The following is a 27,243-nucleotide window of genomic DNA, read 5'->3' as shown; positions in this document are numbered from 1 at the left end:
CCTAAGCTGTGTGGGCTCCGCAGGAAAAGCCCTGCTGCCTCCGACATGGAGCCGCTCCAGGGTCACCATGGAGAAGCGCATAAACAGGAGGAAACACTGAGGGAATCCCGTTATTTTACAGCATTGGCCCATATTATAAACAGCCCGAGCTGAGAAGGACGGAAGCCGCTCTCGGTCTCTCAGAGTAAATCCTCAGAGCAAGACGGGACAAGTTTGTTCGCATTACACAGTTTGTTTTTTTTTTACTTTATTTTTTAATGCAAATCAGAGGAATATTTTTTTCTATCGCTAAAAAAATGCTCGTAGTTTATAACTAGTTTTTTCAGAATTGTAATTTTTTTTTGTCATTTTTTTTGTCATTTTTTTTCTTATCCAAATGTTTAAAGAAACCTGGAGACTCGCTCAATACCACACCATGAGGTCCATGGATCAAGGTATGGATGGCGCGTGCTGAAGTTTTGTGATTAACTGGTAATCAACGTATTTGTTTTTTTTTTTTATTTCCTGATAATGCCAAAAAAATTATATAGTGTCTTGTGTTAAAACACTGAACTATTATCTAATGTCTGGCAGGTTGCATGTCGAGTTTTGCATGCGTGTTCATGAGTAACTTGGTCCACACTACGTCATCGGGGGAATCCGTTGTGCTGCGAGTGTGAACAGGAATCTGCCTCTGCATATCCAGAACGTTTACACTTCTGACACCCTTATATAGCCTAGCACTGAACATGCACTGGGTTGATTCGAGCTCACACGTGGCTCAGGATTAAAATGCGCTTTATATGTCAAATGCACTGGCATTGAGACACTCGGAGCTTGGGTACGGTCTTGTAAGTGGTGCTACGTGTCAGTAGGTGGTGAGGGAAGCCCGCTGCTTTTATAACGCACGCACGCGCACAGGACGCCCAGGTGCGCACATTTTGCGTTTGCTTATGTGCGTTGCGCTGGCACGGGGACGCGTATTAAAAACTACCTACACAAAACAAACTAACAAAAAAAAAACTAACAAAAAAGTGCGGCCAGAGAGAAGATTCATGAAGTTTGCTTTTGGATTTGGATCTTTATTTATTTATTTTTTTTATTTATGTATTTTTTGCCGTCGCGTCGGAAAGGAGATGCGCTCCTGGGTCCAGGTGCGCTTAAGCGACTCATACTAAAGGAGTAACATGACATGATTGCAGGTAGACATGGACATTGCTTGCTTATTATCATGCTTAATCTTAGAAAAGCCTCTTGATGCATGGAGCAATCATTTTGCCAAGACTCGAATTCAAGCAATGTAACCTGATGCTTAGTATTTCGCAAATGAGAAGGTTCTTTATTTAAGAGAAAGTGCATCTGTATAATCTTATGGCATCTTATGGAGCAGACTGGAAAAGCAGGAACAAAGGTTGTGGATTTGCATAACGATTTATTTATGTATCATGTATTTATGTATTTATGCAGATGCAATCTTTTTTTAAAGCTGGGTTAAATTGAGGCATTTCTTAATACCGTGATGTTTTTTTGGCAATGGTTTGTGTTGAACACTCGGGGGCAGCAGCATTTAGGATCTCAAAAGTGTTAAAATGCATGAAACAACAAAACAAAAAAAAAACAGTCCTCTATCAACAGGAGGCGGTGATTTACCACTTACTGTACCTCCAGTATTCGTATGGTCCTGAACGAACAGCCACGCCCACCCTCTGTATCCTCCGAGGCTCTGAAGGTGAGAGCGGAAGTAACTGTTTCATGCGTTTGCATGGCTGCATCACTTTTACGCACGGAGCGCTTCTAGTTCTTCCTGATCTCCACATATTTGTTTTTTCTCCAGTTATTTTCTTTTAATTATTTTATCGTTCAGACTTTGAGGGCAACTTTCAGATAAGGCAGATGAGCTCTCTGTACGAAGATAAGGAGTGCTGTGAGGTAGGGCTCTCTGGAGAGCTCGCTCAAGTCAACTCCGAGGAGTTGGAGTTTGATTACCTGTTTAACTATGAGCCACCTGACAGCAGCTTTCCATCTGGAGATCTTAAAGGTCTGTTTTCTAACTCAGTCTGTTACTGTCGATGGTGTGAGGAAGTGTGTGAGAGTGTGTGGAATAGGTTATTGATGTTTGCTTTGCAGTGCACTGTGCAAGATAACTATGCAACAGCTTTGAGTTTGAGGATTGTCCTTATAGTTGTGTTCTTTTCTGTTTAGTATGAGATATTGAGCACTGGTATTTATTTTTTAAATCAGTCTGAGATAACCATGCAATAGGAATGTTTGGAAAACCCCAACATCCGTTCCTCATTTCATTGTTCCCCATTTTATTGTAAATTTTTTAAGCCAGTTACAAAGAAAAGTGTGATTTTGTACTCGCCTGACTCAAATTAGTTCTACTCTATCACTCTTTTGTGTCTGGATGTTTTCTGAACGTGTTTTATGTCACGTTTTCCAGTGTATTTCGATTGTGTATTGTTGCTATGATGATATTAATATGGATTTCCCAATACACAAAATTTTATGGCACCAAAGTTTATTATTACTCATTAGAACAAGTAGCTGATTGGGCATTGAGGCGTTTTATTCTTTCTGCTTTTCCATGTCATTTGTTGTATATTTATTAAAAACAGTAAACCTAAATATCATGTTACAAATTTGTGGGATGTAAAATTGTCCTTTAAGCATTGTCATATGAAATTTTTCTATTTTGTCCAACTTATTAGTAAACCACATTAATGTCCTTTTCTCTATTTTTTATTTTTTTTTTAGATGACACCGATCTCCCCCTACACTCACACCCTTACCCTTTGGACGAGCCTCCCCCCTACTCTGAAAGCAGCACCGAAGCTCTTTCAGGTTATGAACATTTGGAGCCTAAAAATTACATAGCAAACATAAGGTCTGTAAGTCCCAGGATCGAGATCACGCCATCACGCGAGCATCACAGCCATGGGCACAACTCCCTCCATGACCAGCTGGTGAACGCTAGCCCAAGGCCCACTCTCACTGTGCCCGGTTTGGAATGTTCCATCTACCGTGAGCCTCAGTGCCTGAGCCCAGCCAGCAGCAACTCCTCAACCTCGTGGCACTCTGAGACTTACTCGCCCTTCGCATCACCCTGTGTGTCTCCAGGTAGTGGGCAGGCTGTGGCTGGAGAGTTGTGTCCTCGCTTGCAAAATATCCACACAGGCTCCCCTCGAACCAGCCCAGGCACATCACCTCACACTAGCCTGGCTGAGGACCACTGTTCATCCCCAAGACCCAGTTCTCGCTCCACATCGCCTCAGGGCAAACGCACTTACGACATGTACAGGAACCCAAATCGGTTGCCTCCAGCTCGATCACGAAGTCCTTCGCCATGTGGCTGTCACGATGATCATCGCCCCGGTCCCCATTATGTGTCCAGTGCTGTGCCAGAGGTTGTTAACGGGATGGTGCCTGGGTCAGTACCTTCAAAGATTGTGAGATCCAACCAGCCAGCCTACACTATATACCCAGACGGCCATGGAGAGAGCTACCGGGTGGAGCAAGATTTCAAGACCAAAACAGAACCATTCTTTATTCCAACAACGTGGCAGCAGCTGGTGCCTGGAATCTGCAGGTACATTTCTTCATCAGTGAATATTTCACGATTTCACTCAGTTCACAGTGCATAAGATATTGATCTTCACATTCAGAATGAGACCTACTGAACACATAAACATTAAAGGTAACATGTAGCAACATGTCCCGGAAGACTTTCATGTTGACAAGGCATACATTTCACTTTGACTCATTGCATTTTTTAGACTGGAACCGCATCATTTCAGAAAATTGTCGTCTTATGAATATTTTTTGGGGTGAATAAACTTAGTGTGGCTTTCTTCCGCAGCATCCCTATTGCCTCTCTGCCTCCTCTGGAGTGGCCTCTGCCCAGGCGCACAGACCAGTATGAGCTACATATCGAGGTGCAACCCAAACCACACCACAGGGCACACTACGAGACCGAGGGCAGCCGGGGGGCTGTTAAAGCTCCTACTGGTGGGCATCCCGTGGTCCAGGTGTGCAATTTTATCATTTATTAATAAGGAATGTCATTTCTTGTTATAATAATAAAAAAAAAGCATATTAATAGAATAGCATTTATTGTTGCATCTCTATTTTAATATAATATATATGTAGATTCTTTTAATACAAATAATATTATAGACAACAAGGTGGATAAAAAAAAAAAAAAAAAAAAAAAAAAAAAATATATATATATATATATATATATATATATATATATATATATATATATATATATTGTATCGATTTACATTACTTTTAGTCTGTTATTCAAGCTGCCATGGACTCCACAAGTTTGTGCAAAATCCCATTATTCACAATTTTATCTCAACACATGCCATATGACATTTATGTACAAAGCAGATAACATGGTTAATTTCACACGTGTTTATTTTGGGACCTTAATTAAGGACCTAGAATCCTAAAGTAATAAATATTCATATCAGCCCAGACTTTCTATGCTGTTTCAGAATTGTTGCTAGATTCTAAACCGAGGAACACAGTCACAAGCATAATACAAGCAATCAACCATGTATGGAATGAAATAAAACTGCTTTAACAGAGAAAGATGTTTGCGAACAAATATAAGTGAGAGTTTAGGGTTATGGAAACATTGGTTTGTCTCAGTGCCCTCTGGTGTATTACGTTATTCAGACGGCATACAGTATGCAGTATCATACAATATGCTGCAGAAACCAGATATGATTCTATATTTTATATAGGGAATTATATAGATCATTACATTATAAAGGTGTAGAATAGTAAAGACAAACAGTACTGAGTGTGTTGAAAGGATGATCTGTACAAGGATATTGTGAATTACAGTCTTGGAATGAGCACAGGACACTGTTTTTTGATTACAACAGCAGTTTCTTAAGTATAAATCCACAGTATCGACGTGAATTTATCCACTGGAGCAAGGGCTTGTGAGCATGAATCGTTTAGGAAGTGCAAGTTTTTAGTATGAACGCAAAACCATGTAATCTACAGTAGCCAATAAGTAGCTACAAGCGTAGAATTAAACCTTTTTTAATAGCAAAAAATTACAATAAATCTACAATAAAACCTAGAATGAACTATAATAACCCCAGATACTGAATAATTAATTATTTGGCTTTGAAACTACTCATTTCATCACATAGTCATAATAACTTACATATCTGTTTCTTTTTCAAATCTCTTAAATCTACCCATCTTTTTTTTTTTTCCCATGCATAGAAACATTTAAAAATTTCACACACTTCTGATGCTACATTCAGGCATGCACTGATAGACCCAATCTGATAATACATACACAATATTCTTATTGAAAATGTGAATGATCAGTAATGGGGAAAGGAATATTTCATTATGTTGGATGTTGTTCTGTATTGTATAGAGTAGTGTGGTCCTTTGTTTGGGCTTTGTTGCAAACATGCCAAGAATTTTAGTGGCTTAGTTTCAAATATTGTTTAACTGTTATAAAGGTGGTTTATATTGGCACACCAATAATACAATATTGCGACAATATTGCAAGGCCTACACAATTATAGTGATGTGTAACATTTTATATTTGCCAATAATGATGTTTCATTTTTCACGTCTTTGCTAGCGACTGCAGGGGGTTTATGTTTTTTCTTACTTTGTGTGTGTGTGTGTGTGTGTGTGTGTGTTTGTGTGTGTGTGTGTGTGTGTGGTTTGGGAGGGGGGGGTGTTTATGTCTATGTTTAATACGGTGAGCACTCTCATCGCACGTGGGATCGTCATAGTTTGCTCTATTTTGCCAGAGAATAAAAAGTTTGTGTTGCACACATTGCAAAGTTTTTTGCATTTGATGTAATTTATATTGATTTGTTTATTTTTATTTTTTTGATTAATACTGAAGTTTATACTTTGTTCTAGCATTGGCATCATACAGTTAAGGTAGTGGATGTTTGGCTGAAGGTTCTTTCAAGCACAACATGCTATACTTTGGATTATCAAATGGTAATAAGTGGCCAGTGTCAAAAAAACACACGTTTTACTTGTCTTTCAGTCCGACTTGTAGCTTTCTTAAACTGATTGCTCATCCGCTTGCCTTTTCGTTGACTACAGTGTTAAATCAATGTTGAATGTTTTCTTTATCATGTGTGCCGTGTGAGTCATTTTAGTATAAATGCTAATAGTTTAGCCCGTTGTACTTTTGGGGGTTTGGATAATTTTAGTTGCTTCTTCATGCTTTGTGGTTTTTGCACACTTCCTTCCGATGTAGTCCCTTGGTTTGTGTTGAGTGCTGATCTAATTTGTCTTGTTTATGTGTTTGTGTTTCACAGTGTGCATGTGTGTGGGTGGATATGTGTGTTACAGTATGAATGTCCTTCTTAGAATTTACATGACTTTCTCTTTGCGATTCTGGTATCTCCTGAGCTCGTAAGAATCAGAAATGGAAGGAGAAGCTTGCTTCTTTAGATCTGGGGGCGTAAATCTGGCTCGTTCTTCAGCTGGATTTTGCACAGATATACCGATCACTGCTTCAGAAGACAATACTTATACAAGAAAGGTCACACAGTGCAATTTTTTTGGCCAACCATGACATGAGTTATGATGCAATGACTGTTCATTGGTGAGTGTGAAAAGTGTAGACAAGTATGACTGGATGTTTGTAGACGTGAAAAGGAGAGTGACATGGCTGTGACGATGTTAGTTGTAATTAGTGGTTTGCAGACTGACAACGAGGAATAAATGAATAAAACGTTCTTGCTGCAACTTGGATTTTACACATACAAACTCATCTATATATAGATCACAGATCTATTTTTAGATCACAGATCTTTATCTAGATCACAGATCTATATCTAGATTTTAATGTTTTAATGCAGGGGATGATTATTTTCCTGTAACAGCTCAGCTCGGATTGTAGTCCTAGCTATAAAGCAAGTAATAGGCTTGCTAGTATGTCATTTATTTAATAATTTTTTTCCTCTTTCGGCTGCTCCTGTTAAGGATCGCCACAGCGGACCATCCATTTCCATACCACCCTGTCCTCTACATCTGCCTTTTTAAAACCATCCACATCTATAAACCTCATTCTCATTGGCCTTCCTCTGTTCCTCCTGCCTGGTGGCTTCATCCTCAGCATTCTCCTAACGATATACCCCATGTCCCTCCTCTGCACATGTCCTAACCATCTCCAAAATGTCTAAACTGCACAGTCCCTCTAATAAACTCATTTGTAATCCTGTCCATCCTCGTAAAACGCAGCATCGCAGAATCTTCACCTCGGACACCTCAAGCCCTCCTCCTGTCTTTTAGCCATTGATATGGTGAGGTTTGCCTTTTAGAGATGTTTATTTTAATGGAACGAATTTCAGCAGACTTCATAACAGACGACTTTCTGGTTGCTCCTTTAAGAGAAAAAAAGATGGTGATAATGTAATAGCAGCTTTAATGTAAGTGATAACAGGTTGTAACTTGTATCGTGGATGCTGGATGACATTATTTGTAACTCTAAACTGAATATATAAAATGAAGCTCTTTTTAAAATTTATATAAATATAGGAATAAAATCCTTCAGGATGTGCTTTTGTGGAAAAGCAAAACTCTCTGCCTATTTATTTGTTGCTTTCAAATGCCTCATATGGGTTTCACATATTAGAGAAGGAAGTTGTAAAATCCTGGTCAATGCATGAGAGTAGCTTGCACGTTTGATAGAAGATGAAGTATTGAGCAATATCACTTTTAAGTGCACAAGTTGCTTCATACAGCCATTCTACTCTTGCTGCTTCTGACTTGCGATTATTTTTGCACTGCTGAGTTGTTTTTTGTATTAGAGCTGGCCATCATAGATGTTTCCTTTGTCACTGAGCGCTGCCAAGCTTTGCATATGAAAATTCCCCTGTTAATCTATCTGTTAAACAGGGACTTTTATATATTGTAAGGAGAGGAGGCATAGAGAACATTTTCATGAGTGTGGTGGATAATTTATTACAGAAATTTGTCTGAATCTTAGTCTAATACTTCGACCGACTATTTTATAAGCTTGCAATTTGCTGTGCACCGACACAATGTAGTATAAGAATAAACAATTGTTTATTCCTTTGTGGTCACATGACCTGTTTGTTGGGTTTTTTCAGGTAAAAGTAGTAGTTGTAAGTATAGCAATAGCTTTTAGAACTTTTCCTGAAGAGCCCTCAATCGTGACCTGTGGATTTCCTGCAGGATTTTAGAGATTAAGGTACGGCAAAAAGAAAACATCTGTGGCCTGTAAGACAGTACAGACTCTCCTGGCTCGCATTCAAGCTTGCAGGAGATACAAAATTTTCCAGCAATGGCTCTGTTCAACCATGTGTGCAGCGCTCAGGCTAAATTAGTACACTGGCATGCACGGTGCACTGCAACTCGCTGCTCACTCTGAGGGGGTGTAAAGTCAATCATGTCTGAACATCTGTGCAGCTGAAATCTTTACTTGGTAGTAAAGCTTTTTTTCCTGTAACTCTGTGCTGCTCTTTTATTTTAGTTACGGGCAGGATTGTTAAAAGGTTGCATTACAGGTAGCTGTAGGCATCAGGCACAACAGGCCAAATGTTTGATCATTTATTGTTTGCTTTCTTTAAGCCTAATCAAGACATTTTTTTGACATATCGGTCCTATAATTACCAAAACTGAAAAATAGTACTTTTTTTCACTCCCATAGCTACATGGATACAGAGGGAAAGACCCGCTGGGTCTGCAGATCTTCATCGGTACGGCAGACGAGAGGATCCTAAAGCCGCACGCCTTCTACCAGGTGCACCGAATCACAGGCAAGACCGTGACCACGACCAGTTACGAGAAGACGATCAATAGCACAAAGGTGTTAGAGATCCCTCTAGAGCCGAAGAACAACATGAAAGCAATGTAAGTCAGGTATTTGTATATGATGTTAATTGGGGTACACAGAATTTAGTGCAGTCAATCACTAGCTTCTGAACGGTTCCTGTCTAGAGTTTTCTCGATGCCAAAATTCTGTTTTCGATACCAGTACCAGTAGGATTGATCCAATTTTTAATAACAAAAACACTGTGACAAAAATTATCAAGCAAAATAGAATAAATATCCACTGACACACCCCTACACGTACCCCAATTTTATATTTTTTAACAAAGAAGAGTTGAATAAGACGACTAAGTAAGTATATCAACATTTATGTTTAAAATATAGTAAACTTCTACAGAAAGCTGATCATTTGGGACTCTGGAAGCAAATTTCAGTTTTCTAATCATCATACATTCTTAAATATAGAAGTTATTAAGCTAAAAATGGTGCGACTCAAGCAGTAAGTAAAGCTTCAATGAGCAGAGTACTCGAACACCAATATTTTTTCATGCTTCTTCAAAAATGAGTTTTGTGAGGGCAATCATGAGAATGTGCCTCACATGCTTCCTGTGACACTACACAGGAAGAGCATTTCATCATGTGGCTGAATTTAATTCTAAATAAAATGTTTAGCCATTTTATCTGTCGAAAAGTAGTGAAGGTTGTTTGCCAGTCAGATTTTATGTCAAGAGAACCTGAAACCTGTTTTTATTATAACATTTATTATCAGGTTTACCACATACAATTCAATTATTCATTAAACAGTTTTTATGTATAAATAGGCAATTTTTTTTATTTTTTTGCATCAAATAATTTGAGTTGTGTTTGCCTTTTTCAAACATTATGTCTTCAAGCTAAATTGAATCCACCCAGCATGAAGAAGATCAGAATATCTCTAATAATAAAAGGATCATATCTGTGTTATATTATAATTGTTTATATTTGGAGCATCGAGCAGAAGTCCCTTTGCAAAACAAAATAAAAATATTCTCAATATCATAATTTCATACGGTGTAAGAATAGCTTAAAGCTAAAACCCTGTTTAAGGGAAGTCAAAAGTTAATAGAGCGTGAGAAAAAAAACACAAATGAAATATTGCTTAAAAAAAAAAAAAGGATGATTTTTGTGAATGATCGATACCATTCTCAATGACTTCTCCATAGAATCGACTGCGCTGGGATTCTAAAGCTCAGGAACGCTGATATCGAGCTGCGGAAAGGCGAGACAGACATTGGGCGGAAGAATACTCGTGTGCGTCTGGTGTTCCGCATCCACATTCCTCAGCCTGGGGGTCAATATGTGTCCCTCCAAGTGGCCTCTCATCCTATCGAGTGCTGTAAGTGAAATGGCTAAACGAAAAACCATATTTGTAGCATTCATTGAGATGTATTAATGTTAACCGCACCGCTGGAGTAGCAATGTGCCTGTTCATACACTAGGCTTCTGTGCTTTGAAATGCTATAAAAAAGTATTAGCATGGAAAGTTCATTTTCAGGAAAATATTTACTTTGCTATCCTAGATTTGTGTGTATTCCGTTAGACACATATATACCCCTTGAAATGTGTTATTTTGTTGTTTCCAGTATCCTGTGTTAGTGAGGAACAGACAGGATCTGGTTAGTGTATTTCCTCCTCGGTTAGGCGTTCTTTGTTTTTGTTGGATCTGATGCGGAGTAGACAGAAAAACAAAATCTCATAGGTACGCCTTTTGGGCACTACTTAAAAAAAGTATATATAAAAATACGTATTTGTTGCCCTCTGCTTTCATTTACTTACAGAAAAAAATAGAGGAAGAGAGGGACAGTAACACAGCAGAAAGAGGATGCAAAACCCATGCCTTATGAATAGGACATGACCCAGATAACGCAATCTGCGTCAGACCAGCCATCGCTGCCTTATTTAGGAAGCCATTTTTTCTAAGTATTATTCACCTGACTGACTCAGATCATAGTGCGCCTCGCACATCTGTCCAAAGGTCAACGAATTGGCTTCAACGGATATTGAATTTCGGAGTTGGGAGATGATAAGCCAGTAGAAGCTGCTTCATGGTTGCATAGTTCCTGCAGTGAACAGCTTTGCTTTTGTAACTGGACAAATAACAGCAGGTTGCCACAGCTAGGAGAAATTGGTAGCCTGTGAACACAACCGGATCTTGACACGCTTGCAGAAGCAAAGTGATGCGTGCGTTGTGGTTGCCATAGTGCTGAAATATTGTTTAGTTTTGCATCAGTTGAGACTTCCTTCTAGTACCATTCCCAATAGCACCAGTCTGCTTTGTGCTGTCATTCATTAATGACTGGTTGATGTATGAAACTTCAGTCAGAAACTATTGGTAACAGATCAGTAACAAAACTGTGACAAAACAGGGGTCCTGAAATGAACCTTTATTCACCAAATGCAGACCCAGCTTATACAAACTTCACTAAGATTCTTTGAACTCTTGTCTCCACAAAATACAATCATCTTGAGTTTTTTTTTTTAAAAGGTTCTTTCAATAGGTACTACAAAAAAAAATAAAAAATGAGCTGCCCATCACTACTTACAGGTTAAAACATTAAATAGAAAAACAACATTTCTCATAGAATCATTCAAATGTCTCCACAGCCCAAAGATCTGCACACGAGCTGCCCATGGTGGAGAAGCAGGACATGGACAGCTGTTCAGTGCTTGGAGGACAGCAGATGATTCTGACTGGGCAGAATTTCAGTGCTGACTCCAAAGTTATTTTTACTGAGAAGAACCATGGTGAGTAGCAGTTCCAAGTAGAAATTTGACTGGATTTCATAACACCTCAAAACACCTTAATTAAAGTGTTTGGAATGTTGAACTCTTCAAATGAATGTACAGGCTAGCCCAGTTTTTTTTTTTTTTTTTTTTTTGTGAAAGAACGACTTTTTTTCCATTTTCTTTTATTTGTATGCCGCTATAATAATAGACATTGTCCCAAAGCCTAAATGAGCACTATAAATGAGTTCCTATAAGTTTTTTCCTAATAAGTAAGCCTGTGGTAAAATAGAAAATAGAAAAACTCTTGAGATGGTATGAGGAAGAAACCTTTAGAGGAACCAGACTCAAAAGGAAACCATCCTCATTTGAGTGACACTACATATCCGTTCACTATAGTTGCATCATTCACTGATGAATGATTGAATGCAATACAGGTTCTACTAATAATAGTCCAAATCCACACTATTTAGTGTTACAAAAGTGCAGATTATTTCACAAGGACATATGTCATATTTAAATCATAAACATATGCTGTTTCTCCATCACTGAACATTTAAAGGCGCTGAATCAGAATCAGAATATTTTATTAATCCCATAGGGAAATTGTTTAATGAAGTCATAGATGGAGTCGATGTTATATCTATAATGATCATAGATGTTGAGCTAATTTTTGAGTTGCGCAAGAGCTCCTGGTCACACAACTCCAACATGACTGTGTAAGATTGTAGAAATGACATTACATGTCAGACATTACTCATAATCATACACTCTGGTGCTTATGATATTTTTTTATATTTTTTAGTGTTTGTAATGTTTTAATATATTTATAATAACACTCTTAGTGTCACCAAAATGAGAATGGTTCCCCTTTTGCGTCTGGCTCCTCTCAAGGTTTCTTCCTCATACCATCTAATAAAGTTTTTCTTTGCCACAGTTGCCCAATGCTTGCTCATGAGGGATGAAAACATATTGATTCAAATATATAAAGTGAATATGATAATTTGATAATTATATTCTGTAAAGCTGTTTTTAGACAATGTCCTTTGTTAAAAGCGCTTTAGAAATAAAAAATTGCATTTAACTGAATTGCAGTAGTCACACTGTAGCGCATCAGTTCAACAGAAAACAGTTACTAACATTTAGTTATTTTTTGGGGAAAAAACCCTGCTCTGTGGAGCTCTGTCTTTACTACAAGAAGGTGACAAATCAAAGGGGGAAAAAAACTGTAGCTCTTTATGCCATTTTCTTTGGGTCTTTTTAGAGGAATTAGTCCCTTCAAATGGTGGTTAGTTTTCTCATGAAACACTGAAATCCAGAATGCTATTTTTAATATAATTTGTCACCCATCTATAGAGTTAGAAGTAGAAGTAGCTACATACGGATAGTAGGTTTATTAAATCATACATCATCTGCATTTTCAATGGAAGACATACTTTTACAAGAAGATATGGGATCAAAATGTATACAAAAATGCTTATAATGATATTATTGGTATTTCTGTTTAACATTGTACACTCATTAAAATACACAGTACAGCAGCAGCCTTGCGTCACTGCTATACACCTCAAACTCAAAGTGTTTTCAATGGGATTGAACTTTGGAACAGGAACATAAACAAAACCAGTGTTAAAACCTACCAAGGTTTCAAATATACAATTATTAATCACAGTCACCACAATTACAAAAACAAATTCTTATGCTTGCCCTCGAGCCGAGTTTCACATATCAGTGTGCAGGAATGACATTTGATTTGTGACCTTTTCTAATCTTCCTTACTCACATTTGCATGACATTTAGCATTTAGATTCCTGATATAATGCAGTGTTGTGTTAAAACAGGGCTCAAAAAGTCTGTTTAAACTGTAATGAATATTCAATGTGTTGCAGCCGATCAATTAATCTATCAATATCTATCAATTAATCTATCAATAACTATCCGCATAGGCTTATGAATTGTTTTTCATTATAAGAGAAGGTGGTCATGAGTGATGGCGTTTGTTATCTGCAGGTGCCACTGTTATTGTGCGCACATGTTGGTCCTTCATGCATGATTTGCTTTGGCTATAAGAAGCAGATGGATTATGCTGCTTTGTGCTTCATTTTAGTTCTAAAAGCTTTAGACAGGGTGATAGTGGCAGCTGTTTGAAATAAAAATGACGGACAAAACCGGTCAATTTAAGTGTATTATGCCTAAAACTCTTATTGAGGGGAAATGATGAATTTCTCCATCATACAATGCTGATTTTGTTGTTGCATTTTTTTTTTTACATGTATTACTCATAGCTTGTTTGTTTTCCCTCAAAAAATCCAAAATTTGCTGCCTGGTGTATCCAAGGTACATCGTCTAGTTTATGTTTGTTGTCTGGCTTATGACTAGATTTTGTTTATGGTTCTCTGAGGTCGCAGGTCTATGGTAAGGTGCTCAGTCTGTCGGTGTATAGCTGTGACTCAGAGAATCCAGAGGGCGTCTGTTTAACACAAGGGCAGCTTTGAGACTCTTAGACATGAAATCCTCTGGGGTCTGCTTCAACAGGAACTCTTTCACTCTGATGTATACTCGCTCAATCGTTCGCTCACTCACACTTAACAAAATAGTGTCTGGGGTTCCCTCCTGCATAATTCTGCTGTACTGTAATGGCTCATTTTGGAGAAAACGAAGACTCAAGGAGGGATTGCCTTTGTTTTGGAGGGTTTCTCCAGATGACAAAATGCTCTGGAACAGTATGCCTCTGAAATCCCCCTGAATGGGAGACAGCTGTTTTTGGCTAGCACATTTTTTGGACTTCTACTGATGTAGCTGTATTCAGTGAGCCAGGGACTATGCCAGAACTGGGCTTCATTCCCTGAAAAACCTCCATGCTGCATTATATTAGAGGGAAAAAAAGCGCTTCTGTCGAAGGAGCTTTGGAACACACTGCAAACAAACAAAAAAACGCTAAGAAAACAGCGGTCCTCACCTGTTGTGTGTGAAATGGAGCAAGTTGATCATAAAACCAATCTTGAGAAGTTGTATTAATCTGCCAACATCTGTGGAATCCCCCCTGTCTCCTGCTGACTCATTTGAGCCATGTGCGTCTCAATTTCAATCATAGACGGGGTTTCCCAGAATCGGAGAACAAAAATGCAAAACTGATTACTGCCTAATAAATAATCCTATTGGAATGCGGTTGATCTTTGTTTTTTTAGGGCTTTTTTAAAATCACTGATTCAAACTTACACTCTTTTTTTTTTGTAAAAATTAGGCTCCCTAGCGTTCTTTTCCAACTTGCTGAATAATGCAATTAGAATTCACTTGTTCTCTATCTTCCAGTGAACCAGACATGTTAGAGGAAACGGTTGAGTTTGGAGATAAGATCTCCCAATGCCATTTCTATTGTGTTGGGCATATGAGGTAGGCGTCACTGTAAGCTGTAGTACTGACAGACAAATTAAACAAAAAAACAATATAACCTGCATTGACCTGTCATAACAAAGATTAGGAGTTAACTAACTCATCAGAAGTAACATGTTAGTGTGTTTGTGTGTCTTTTTTAATATAAAGGTTATTTAGACATGAGCAAACCTGTTAGCCTGTATTTAACCATACTGCCGAAACTTAAATACATATATACAGGTATCTAGCTAAAAATGGTCTTTGTTGTACAGGACACACTTGTCAAGGTAAAAAACAGATGAACAAGTTTACCTCAGCAAGCTTATTTACATACAGGTAACACATTTCCAGAAAAAAAAGTAGGTCTATTATGCTACAGGGTGATTTTACAGTCGTAATTGGGATTTAGTTTTATTTAGACGGAAGATTAATGGACTTCTGATTAAACACTTTTCATCTCCTGTGGTGAAACCTTTCTATCCTTATGGTATTGAAGCGTCTCCTCCAGTAGGATTCCATGATTTATCTATGGTGCATCAGATACATCATACCCTATGCTATGGTCATTACAGAGACCAGATCACCAACTGATAGAACGGTGTTCATCCCTCTAGTACAATTTTAGGCTTAAAAGTAAATCCAGGACCCTCTTTGGTTGGCTCTTGGTGGCTAACTGAGATACTATATCAGATATTTTTCCATTTATTTTTTGTTTTTTCTATGTACATCTTCTGGGGTGGTCAGGGATGGGAAGTAATTAAATACAAATAATTAGATACTGTATTTAAGTAGATTTTTCTGGTAACTTTTAACTTTCAATCATAAAATTTATAACACAAAATCTGTACTCTCTACTTCTTATATGTTCCAACCAGGCTCGTTTCTTTACTTTTAATCTATTTGGTAACATGATCAACATTTTTTCTTTTCATTCCACACCGTTTTTAGCCCATCAACCTATTTCTTGTCATTGCTCAGCTTTTTTAACCTACCACTGGTGTATCATTTACTATCTATCACGCACCAAAAACGTAGGCTAGCCTACGAAGCTAACAATAAGCAAGGTAGAAGGCAACAATAAGCATGGGACTGACGTGGATGAGACAGAGGAAGTCAGTGATGTAAAAATGACTGAGAACAGAGACATTCCTGATCACCTGATCATTTTTATATGAATGTATTAATATGATGTGAGGTCCAGTTACCAGCGTGACACTAAAACAGATAGTAGTAGCAGCTACTTTTTACTTAAGTACAAGCCAGAGCTTCTTTATTTTAACTTGAATGAAAAAGTGTAGTTAGTACTTCAACTTTTACCAGAGTCTTTTAAAACACAAGTATCTGTACTTCTACTTGAGTGAAGGATGTGTGTACTTTTGCCACCTCTGGTAGTGGGTAATCTTTTTCTAAAACCAAGCTTATTCAAACTTTTGCTTCCTTTCTTGTTTCTGTTTAATTGATTTCTAGATGGACAGCAAATTTGGGAGTTGGAAGCCACAGTTGACAAAGACAAAAGCCAGGCAGTAAGTTCAGTGAATATTGAAAATATTACTTTATACAAACATTGCATGCAAAACTTAATAACTGACTGTTGCCTGTGACTTAGTTAATAATTTGCTTGATATTTCAATATTTCTAAAAGTCACATGAGTGGGCGAAATAATGTAGAGCCTGTATAAAAATCACTGAACCATGTCAAATAGCAATCCTCACAATGTACATGTGTAAATGTGCATAGTTGAGTCTAGAATAATAAAATATTACAGCTTATATCCAATTTTTATACTTTTGCTCAGGCCTACTCAAGGAATCGGAGAAGAATGCATAACCCTGTCAGAAACAGTTGAACACTGTCTATAATCAAATGACTCTTTACATGAATCACCAAGCAAAAACCTTCTCTCTTTCTCAGAGCATGCTGTTTATTGAAGTTCCTCCTTATAGAGACCCAACCATCTGTCATCCTGCTAAGGTGAACTTCTATGTGATCAATGGGAAGCGGAAACGCAGTCAGCCTCAGCACTTCACGTATACGCATCTGCCAGGTACTCTGCTCAAGTCAAGTATCTTTAATTCCTTTGCACTGCACCAAGTATGTGAAGTTATCAGATGCACATGCTAAATCTACATTCTACACAATGATAGACTAGTTTACAAATAGATATTTGTATTTATATTGTAGGACATAGAGTAAAGTAAAAAAAATGTGCTTCTATATTATGTTCCACAGTTTCTTCTATCAAAACAGAACCACTGGATGAATATGAATCTGGACATATCGGATATATGATGTCCCAGACTTTAGGAGTTTCCCCACACTCGTATTATCTAAGCTCGGATAATGGCTTGCTCCCCAACATGACCTCCTGCCACCAGAACCATTCAGGAATCTCCTCTTCAGAACCCTGCTTTCAGCAGCACATTGTGTATCCCCGTGCTGAAAAGAACATAGGGCCCAGCTTGTACATCCAAACAGGAGTCATGGTGCCTGAAGCCCATCGTTCTGTCCTGGTCCATACTGGTTCCCCAGCCAAGTCTTCTCATTTGGTTGGTCAGCACCCCGTCATCCAGTTTTCCCCCACCAACCAAAATTTGTTAAGAGGTGAAAATATAACTCCACCAGGCCAGAAACATCAAAACCTCTACTGCGAGGGATATAGCCCTCAAGGAACTCAGACAGCAGTGGCTTCACGTTCAGCTGCTGCAGCACAAGCCCCCCAACCCCAGCAGTACCCCACCATTATTCAACAGCAGCCCTACACAAATAGGATTCCAAAGGACAGGTCCCCTCCTGGGGAAGTCAGTCCACAAAGATGTTCTACTGCTGAAGAACAGAGAGCTTCTCTTCCTGGGCGAGTCACTGTCAAACAGGAGAATCTGGACCAGGCCTACCTGGATGATGGTGAGTCTGTTTGCCATGTTGACTTGAGTCGTTAGGCAACCATTATTTGTACGTTTTTTACTAATTGTGTGGATTATGATTAAGTTGTTACACTACTACCAGGAATCCTAAGGGTTCTACTCAGGGTTGATTGTGTGGTATACGTTGCTGGCATGAACATCTACATCTGGCTGAGGTCAGACAATTTCAGCAGTGAAACAATAGCAGGAAACATGCATGTCACGTTTCTGAGTGTCTGTTCTTTGTTTTGCACACATGCCTATATATCTGATACACACAATCCAGGATGAAGTTTCCATTAGCCCCAGGGACAGATTAGTCCTGGGCCCCTAAATAGCCACTAAATATCCTTTACGAGTAGAATTTTCTTGCTTTAATCATAAAAAAAAAAAAAAACATTCACAAACTGGACAAATTCCAATCCTGACTCAATAGCTAGAGCTGAAAGCAGGATGGCAGCAGGGTGACTTCTTTGGTCCATTTTATTTAATCTTTTTTGTAATTAACCTATTTCAGAAAACACTTAACACTTGTTAATGTACTTGTTTTAGTGAAAACAGTTGCCAAACTGAATGAAATTTTTTAAATATATTCCAGATTCAGTAATTTTTTTTTCACTTATTTATTTTGTGTTCTCTTACTGTTACTTGTTCATGTTGATAGCTTTTTTTGCATGACCTAGCATGATGGCACGTGTCCAACAGGCCCTGCCAGTAATTAGTCACAGATTATACCTAATTACTGTACATTTATTGTAAAAGCTCACTTGATATGTAATTAACTACTAATAAGAGTCTGTGGTGGTTACTGTAAAAGATTTTTGTGACGTTGTTATGGTGGCCTTTCTGTAGTAGAGTATGTAATGGAAGCCTTTTCAACCTTGGGTACCCCAAAAGTGAAAAAAAAAAAAAACAGCTAAGGATTTCTTGGATATGTTGATGTTGTTATGATGTGCAAAACAAGTTCTATGGCAACCATTGTTGAGCAGTGGAATGGACCGCCTGGCAGAGCTGAGGAAAGCCTCTTTGTTTGTTATACTTGGCCAGGGCTTCCCCTTGGCCATACACCCCTCAGTTCTGCAGGGGAACCCACGAGAAAATTTTTTCCACTGAACGTGCTCCTGCCAATGTGGCATGCAGAATTCCTATTTGCAGCTGCTGTGCTCCTCCAGAAAAGCCAGCAGAGTCAGTAAGATAGCGATTGTTTCAAACTCTGCAGGAAAAAGCACAAATGGAAAATATGAAGTCGATTAGGAAAAAGGGGGACTTCAGATAGAACTTCTTCTGGATGGCCAAATAATATTTCCCTTAGTGAACAGCAACAGAGCTCTCGTTGCCACATTAAGGGCCAGTTACTATAAGAGGAACACCCCATAGTTTGCTGTTTTTATTATGAAGCGTTGGCCAGGGAACCAAGTACTTCAAGGGTCCAGTGTCTTTTGTTTACTCACCATGATTTCATGTATGGTATAAGAGGGTCTTGAATTGTGAATAATAGGGGTTTGAATTATATAATCTTTTTCAGATATGCCATGAGCCACTATTCAGGGGATTCCCTTGTCACTTAAACACAATGCTCATTACAGTGGGTGGTAGGTGCGGGATTATTTGTAAATAGGCTTTCACTGTCACACTGTCCTTTGTACAGAGTAGCAGTTACTATATGGGGAAGGTCTGGGTCTCAACGCACAGGAAGGACAAGAACTGAAAAAAGTCCCCTATCTGCCAGTGCAGAGGTGTCAAGGTATTGGTTCCACCTACAAACATTTAACTCTTTGATGTCCTCCAAAGCCTTCAAACAAACTCACTTTTCATATGAGTCATCCAGGGCGTCTTTCTCATCGCTCATTTTGTTAGCGGCTTTGCTAAGAGGTGTGCGGGCTTCTGTGGTTGTCTCTGATAATGAAACTTCTGCAGAAAGTGTCAGGATTCATACTTTACTTTGTGCAAAGGAGATTAGCAGATCTTTCTGATAAAATCCACCATACTTTACAATCCTTTTTTCCTCCTATTGCCCTACATATTGTTTATAGCTACTTTTAAATCAGGGGTTTCACATTATTAGCTGAAATTGTAAGATATTGACTGTAGGTACTTTTTGACTTAAATAATTTTTTTTTAAGATCACCTTTATATCCGTGTACATGAGTAAGGGGAATAAATTAACCTTACTCTTTTTTTGTAAAAGGCTTTGCCGACTAAAATCTAACCCTGGAATAAAAAGGGGTAACATTATTCCAGATTGAGAATGTGGTCATTCAGATAGACCATGTAAGTGGTGTACATTAGTTGAGGGTTATTTAAATACTTCACAGACTGGATTTAACATTCAACACCTAACGCTAACTCAAATGTAATGTAGAAAAAAGTTTTCTCAGTGAGAGGTGGTGCAGATAACAAACACTTCATTTTGGAATAAAACACCAAACAGCATTTATATACAAATATATGCATAATACCCTTATCATACAGAATGTGGGCAGTCGGGGAAAACCAGTCAGATGTCAGTGTGGTTGAAAAAGCAAAAAATTGTTTATTCCCGCAACGATCATGCTGGACAGTGAGACCGTTTAGCCCTTTCAGAGGTTAAAACTATAAGTCTAGACAAAGATCTCTAAAAAGTAAGACATTAAATGCCACTTTTTATATTAGTTGCTGGATAGTTAGAAACATGCTATTAGTAAACATGTGACACAAAATACATAAGTCAGTGATGAACCATTAAATGCAGTATTGCCTGTTTTCACTTTTGTGTTAAAATGAACTGTGTTATGTCCATATACTAAACAAAAATTCTATATTACAATTTAGTAAAACATCTAAAATTTATAATGTCAAAATGTTCACCATGGGAAGGGTTTTCAACAGCTGTTACATACATTGAATTATATGTTTTATTGAATTTGGTGGTTAAATGTACTAAGATTATTTAAAGAAATACCATTAAATAACATTTAACTTCTCTGTAGATTCAGAGGCCAAAAACCTGTCCAGTTCTCCCTTCATTTCCCTTTGATTGTGCTACACCATTATTGAACAGGATGCTAAACAGGATCAAGGTGGCGAGACAAAAAAAGAAAAAAGTAAATAAACAAGTTCATATTTGGTGTCTTGTCTTTTTCTGTTTTTGGTCTCTAGGACAGGGTTTTGAGAAGCAAAACCTAATGGACAGATTTGTGGTTTCGTTTTTTCCTGTTTGTCTCTGTCACTTCTCTGCGGCTTTGTTTTGTGTTTATGGTTGTTCAGGTTCCCCAGTTCACCCTCACATACATACAGTTACTTTCTTTAATACACTATCGTGAACACGTCATGTCTCACTAGTTTTTTCTTTTAAAAAAACCCAGAGAACTTGAGAAAGTCTTTTTTTCTTTCTTTTCCTACATACTAAGTAGAATGAGGTTGTCCCTATGAGCTACCTTCTCTCCACTTAAAAAATGTGTTAATGAACCTGTGGCCAGACATGCACAAAGTAGATTAAGAAAAATCAGGTTTCATAATAAAAGTAATATTTGGGAATAATATTCAGCAAGTCATTTATTTTTATATTCATATAAAAGACTGAGAATTAAGTACACTAAGTTTCTATACATAGGAGATGACGGTTTGCTGTCGTCATTGGATGTCCACTTTTGGTCCTCAGCAGTTACGGTCATTTTGAATTTGTTAATAAGTTCAGCAGGAGTGGCATGTGTGCTGTGCTTGCCGTGTTTCCTGTTAAAAAATGATTATGGGTTAGGGTTTAGGTAACTGCCTAAGGGTTACCGTGACTGCCTGACCTCAATAATACTCTTGTGGTTGAATGGGCAAATCGCTCTAAGCCATGCCGAAGAATCTAGTGTAAACATATTTTGCATTTTAGAATAGTGGAGGTTATTAAGGATGTAGGTATCCACAGACTTTTTTCATATAGTGTGCGGTATTTGAGAGTTGTTTTATGCGCAAAAATCATGGTTTTTAGATCTTTAGAACCTTATTGAAAACCATATTGCTTTTAAAAGTTAACTTCTGACCAATACCCTCAGAAACACTGTCCCATTTGGTGCCATTTAACTGTATATTTTTGCATCTTTAGTATTTGTCTCTTCGAAATAGAAAGGTGCAAGTAATAAAGTACCCTTAAAGCTTAAAAAATATTTACCTTACATATTACATATACATAAATATATGTATATGTAATATTATGTACCTTGAATCTTTTTTAAAGGCGTGCTACTGTCCAGGTTCCAGGTGCAGGATACATATTGAAGATACTGAGGTTACCCCCTGGCAGTCCTCCAGCTTTAGTTCTTTTTTTTGTAAATGTTAGTAACTATGACCCTGACTATGATTGTTATGCAGGTTTCTTCCTTATCTACTGATTATGACACGAATTTGACTATCTGTCTTACTTATGTGACCTAATTTAGGACAGTGCTAAAAAATGAAAATGGTTAAATATCAAGACCACCATGTAGACACTTACCACAAGACATCCAGTGTGTCAAAAAAAGAGCTTTCACTTTCACTCATCACTTCATGATTGCCTGACAGATGTTGCTGTTTAGTAGTGTGGTAGGCATTTGATGTGCACATGGATAAACATTACTCATTATGTAAAATTCAATGTTTGTAGATTATCCATAAACATATGCCAGTTCTGCCTTCTGTTTTATATACAGTCCACTTGTTTGCCTTCTATTAAATATTCAAATTCGCCATCAATAATTAGACAGACACGTCAGCTGGTCGGGCATTAGCGTCACGTTTGTGTTTTACAATGTCTATGGCAACACCGTAGTTTATTTTTTTGTGCTGTGAAAAGAGAACCGATGCATGAAACCTATTTAGTGTGGGCTGTGGCCCCACGCTGGTAAAAGCACAGGCCTTTGTATTGTGCTGCAGTTCCTGGTGGGCAATACATAGGCAGAGCACTGTTACAAAAGTTGGCATGAAAAGTAGAAGGATATATTGAGGTTGATCATAAAGAAAAAATAGACAATATGGTGTCAGTTTTATGTTTTTTCCCCCTCGATTCTTATGTTCATTGTTTATATTCAAATTCTGAAACACTGGTTGTAGGTCAAAGAGTCAGATGTGGTAAACTTTACGCTATGTCATAGTGTCTATGAGTGCTTTTAATAATAATCATCATTAGCATAAAGCCGTCATCTTCTGGGTGACACGAAATATTACAATTATTCCTCTTCTACAGACTCTAAAGTGTTGGATGGAGAATATTCATTCTAATAGTAATGTCTGCAGGATCCAGGTGAGATTATCTACTGAAACAAGGTGGAGGTTTGGGCATGATCCTATTTTTTGGACGTGTATTCAATTCAATACATTTTTATTTGTATAGCGCTTTTAACAATGAACATTGTCTCAAAGCAGCTTTACACAGATAATGTGGTGATTAAAAGTGAATATGTTCTTTATAAGAGTTCATTAGGAGCAGCCTGTAGGAGCCTGTAGGAGAATCGAAACGCGATTCACAAGCATAGAAAGCTTCTAATAGAAGCAGAGCGTCAGAATAAATCAGACAGGTCCAGAGGCTGAGAGAAGTCACAGCAGTGGAAGTGTGGCGTCTGAAGGAGTACAGTAGACAGAAAGGGGATTATTTTGTATCACTTTATTCTGTTTTTTTTTTTAATCATGTACATTGTTAAAGTGGGAAACAGACAATCGTCATTGACAGTGTCATACTTCATAACCTGAAGGGGTTGTTATAGTGATGTTTTATTATATTATGTCAACTGGATTCTTAGGTCAATTTTATTATAAAATTAGTTCTGGCAGTGGAAAGTTGACTTTTTCCATTCAATGTATTTATTTATTTGTTGTTTTATTCAGCATGTCTTACATCCAGTTATATACCCAGTTATATATAATACACTTGCTGCATTTCACAGCTGTTAGATTATAACAGTTAGTTGAAGACTGTTTCTCTGCTGCTACTCCTGTGTCAGGATTATGCAAAGCACCTCATATACCTTGCTGCTATTCTTAGCGAAGCAGAAGCTGTAAAAGTTTCCATGTATGTCCTCCTGTTAGTGGGGTTAATGGAACAAGTGAAAATGGAGCTTCACTGGCTGAGCTTAGGCAATGTCACATTTAAATGGTGTGCTCCCTCTTGTGGCCAATTCATGTCAATACAGATTTAGATAAGTTTATTTATTATTATGAGGTCCATGTTCATTCATTCATTCATTCATTTATTCATTTAGATGCAAGTTTATTCAGAAGCAAATAGATGCTACATGTGGGGAAATATTTTTACTAAATAAATCGATTATTATGTATGCTTCATTTTTAATAGAAGGGAATTTGTGATTTAACACTAATCATAATGGGTCTCTTGAGCAATGACATGAATGCATAAGTTCAGAAAGTAACCCCTTTCTTGTCTCTTTCTCTTCCTCAGTTAATGAGATCATAAGAAAGGATCTGACAGGAGTGCATGGCCGAGGACAGACATAAAGAAACGGATGTCGCAGGAAGTGTGTGCGACTTGCAGTAGTGCCTTCTTCTTCCTGGAGCGCTTTGCAGTTTTCAGGCACTGTCACCACGACCCACTTGGATTTTTTCCCCAGTTTGCAATATTTTTGACCTCAGAACTTTTTGACGGCAAGCAGATTATGCTTCATAGCCCAGGCAAACAAATCTCTTCCAAACCTTTTTATAGCAAAAGTGTGTTTATTTTCAAAGAAACCAGCAGTAACTGCTCATGAAATAGGCTTCGTTTGCCAGGTGTTAAAAAATGTATTCTTCCATGTTTTCTTGTCTTCATAGCTCACTTTTAGTTTAGTTACATTTGGAAGAACTGTTTTATTTCGAAAGGCTGCCGAAACTTCTAAATCTTTGCACGTCAATGGAAAAGAAAGTCAGACTGAGATTTTTTAAGACAGTTAGACAGCTTCTATTTACATGTGATACTTTAGATAATGAGCTCAATATTAGATAGATTGCAGACGATACTTTTTTAATAAATTTACAAATTTTTATGAAAAGCTTCAATTTATATATAGGTATTGAATTACAAATAAATGCACTGCTCTCACAGAGAATTTGAATGCAAAGTGTGCACTTCCTGTCAGTGAATTATATAAACTTGTATATAGTTTCACTCAAAAATTGGATTTCTATTGACAAGATGTAATTAGATTTTTTTTTTTTTTTACACCATTTGTAAATTTTCTTCTAATGCTTTAGCCTCTATAGGAATCGAGTGGATACTGTACATCTACACACTCCAAACTCTAGAAGAAAAACTGAAGAGATTAATTCTTTTTGTTTAGTTTTTTTCTCTCTTGCAGACTATGTAATAATCTCTTGTGCATTTAGCTATGAAGCTGTAAGCTAAATGTTTGGAAGCAGTTTACAGATGAGCAGAAAAACGTATTCCCAGTTTCATATCTTACAGAGCCGAACGTGTCTTGCACTACATTCAGACTCAACATCATCTAGGGTTACTTCAGTTCATCTTGTGCATTGTATTTTTCTAACGTCTTATTGTTACTGCTACGTCACCCTTTTTAAATATATCTTTATACTGCTATTTACAACAGTTTTATAAAAAAAAAAAAAAAAAAAAAAAAAAGCCATGGCTTGCACATGTTTCCTTGTTATAAATTTTTATATATATATATCTTTTTACTAACTTCTTGTATGAATATTGTGTTTCATCTCAGAGTTGGTTTTTGCCATAAAATAATATGCTAAGCATATGATATGACAGTTTAAACTGATTTTTATCATCGAAATTCAAGACTATATTGATGTCTTTCACGCACATCATATTCAGTAACCAAAAAAAAGATATTTTCGAAGGAATATATGAGATGTAAAATTCAATGTATGTCTGTCGAGAGCAATTTTGTGTATCCATTGTGTATACATTTTTGGCAGAATTATTTCTTCGCTGTTTAATTATTTATACAGACGGGTGACAGGGTAATTCCATGAGGAGACATTTCAGTCCTGATGGGAGTGGTGTCTTCCTTCCTGCAGAGCACGAACACTTGCTGAATGGTTTCATGAGAATGAAATAAATTTGAAATCCCACCCTAGTCAATCACCTATGAGAAATTTTGGACTGGACATTTTGTTTCGACAAGGCTTTCCACCACCGTCATCTCAACACCAATTAAAAACTTTTTTTGGTGGAAGAACGATCTTCATTCTTTTAAACACTGTTCCAGAAATCTATGCAAAGAGACATCCAAATTATTCTGATGACTTGCGATGCCCAAACCCTCGACTAAGAAGCTTTTTAGTGAACCTTTTCACCCGTCTGTATGCGTAAAATAAATATATCATTACTGTACCCATTATCTAATCATGGTGCTCATAACATCATGGCAAACCCCGAAATGATGACTTTAATTTGAAGTGTAAATATGCTTTGCCTACTCTGCTACTTTCTAGGACTAGTTAATGGGAAGTAGAGCAACAAATCTTTATCTTTCGAGAGAAATCATTTCCTTCGAACCAAAACAGCTGGTTCCTTCCCATTTATCCTCGTGTAACCATGGTCATTATAATAATATATGAACTGCAAAATAGGTAGGCTGTTTTATTAGATTAATATAAGATCATGTTGAATATTTGCCAAAGAGAAGCTTATATATCTTTTGTAAGCCTCATGTAAAAGCTTTGTACCTGCCAGTTTCAGTTAATCCTGTCATGTGGTGAATGTTTAATAGTTGATGTCTTGTCAAGAGAATAAGCAATAAATCTGTTTGAAAAGTTCTAGTATTTGTAATTGACTCAGTTGATCGATTACCTTGGTGTGTGTGTGTGTCTGTGTGTGTGTGTGTGTGTGTGTGTGTGTGTGTGTGTGTGTGTGTGTGTGTGTGTGTGTGTGTGTGTGTAGGTGAGAGAGAGAGAGAGAGAGAGAGAGAGAGAGAGAGAGAGAGAGAAAACAAGAGAGAGAGAGAGAGAGAGAGAGAGAGAGAGAGACCCAAATGAACCCACTGTTCCGGATGTCTCTCTGAATGACATCACTTCTGTCATACAAATAATGCTGGAGCTCTAATGCTTTGTTGCATTTGTGATATGAAGATTCATGTAAATTTAATCAGGCAAATTGTGTTAGTCATTACATCAAATCAAGATCGGACACAGGAGCCAAGAAATTCACTCATTTTATATATTAAATGCCTTCATTCATGTGAAATAAAAAAATAAATATTATAATTTTAAAAAGGACATGCTTAATTGGTTATTTTTGCCTGAACATTTACAAGGAAAACTTTAAACTCAGCAGGACTCAAGTATAGGTTTGTATTTTATTAAAATAAGTTGAAGCAAAACAAACCTGCAGGATGAGATATTATTTAATAACCATTGATGGACAATATTTCAGGTGAGCAGCAAACAGGCAGAGACACTGCAGGAAGAAAAAGGTAAACACCTGTATAAAACATGATGGCACCAGAG

The 27,243-nt window shown here is 37.5% G+C and overlaps 1 protein-coding gene across 3 annotated transcripts; it reads left to right on the top strand.

Annotated features, from left to right (window-relative positions):
- nfatc2a (nuclear factor of activated T cells 2a) lies at positions 1-26,556 on the top strand. 3 transcript variants are annotated; one of them, XM_083570511.1, is made up of 10 exons: positions 1-434; positions 2,737-3,568; positions 3,839-4,007; positions 8,666-8,868; positions 9,990-10,162; positions 11,431-11,571; positions 16,393-16,448; positions 16,838-16,970; positions 17,156-17,827; positions 24,227-26,556. In XM_083570511.1, the coding sequence occupies exons 1-10, from the start codon at positions 377-379 to the stop codon at positions 24,280-24,282; spliced, it is 2,493 nt and encodes an 830-aa protein (XP_083426637.1). In that variant the 5' UTR covers positions 1-376; the 3' UTR covers positions 24,283-26,556. The 3 variants fall into 3 exon arrangements, with proteins under 3 accessions (XP_083426637.1, XP_083426638.1, XP_083426636.1); XM_083570512.1 differs by lacking the exon at positions 1-434 and adding an exon at positions 1,035-1,181; XM_083570510.1 differs by lacking the exon at positions 1-434 and adding an exon at positions 1,686-2,017.
- The last annotated feature ends 687 nt before the right edge of the window (positions 26,557-27,243 follow it).

This window comes from Silurus aristotelis, assembly GCF_946808225.1.
Source record: "Silurus aristotelis genome assembly, chromosome: 19".
Lineage (NCBI taxonomy): Eukaryota > Metazoa > Chordata > Actinopteri > Siluriformes > Siluridae > Silurus > Silurus aristotelis.
Note: the sequence above shows the minus strand (reverse complement) of the source record. Positions and strands in the feature narration are given on the sequence as shown.

Coding starts and splice junctions, on each gene's coding strand:
- nfatc2a (XM_083570510.1), top strand. CDS start 1,873: ATGAGCTCTCTGTACGAAGATAAGGAGTGCTGTGAGGTAGGGCTCTCT. Junction 3,569..3,838: donor CTGGTGCCTGGAATCTGCAG/GTACATTTCTTC, acceptor TTTCTTCCGCAG/CATCCCTATTGCCTCTCTGC. Junction 16,971..17,155: donor CACGTATACGCATCTGCCAG/GTACTCTGCTCA, acceptor TATGTTCCACAG/TTTCTTCTATCAAAACAGAA.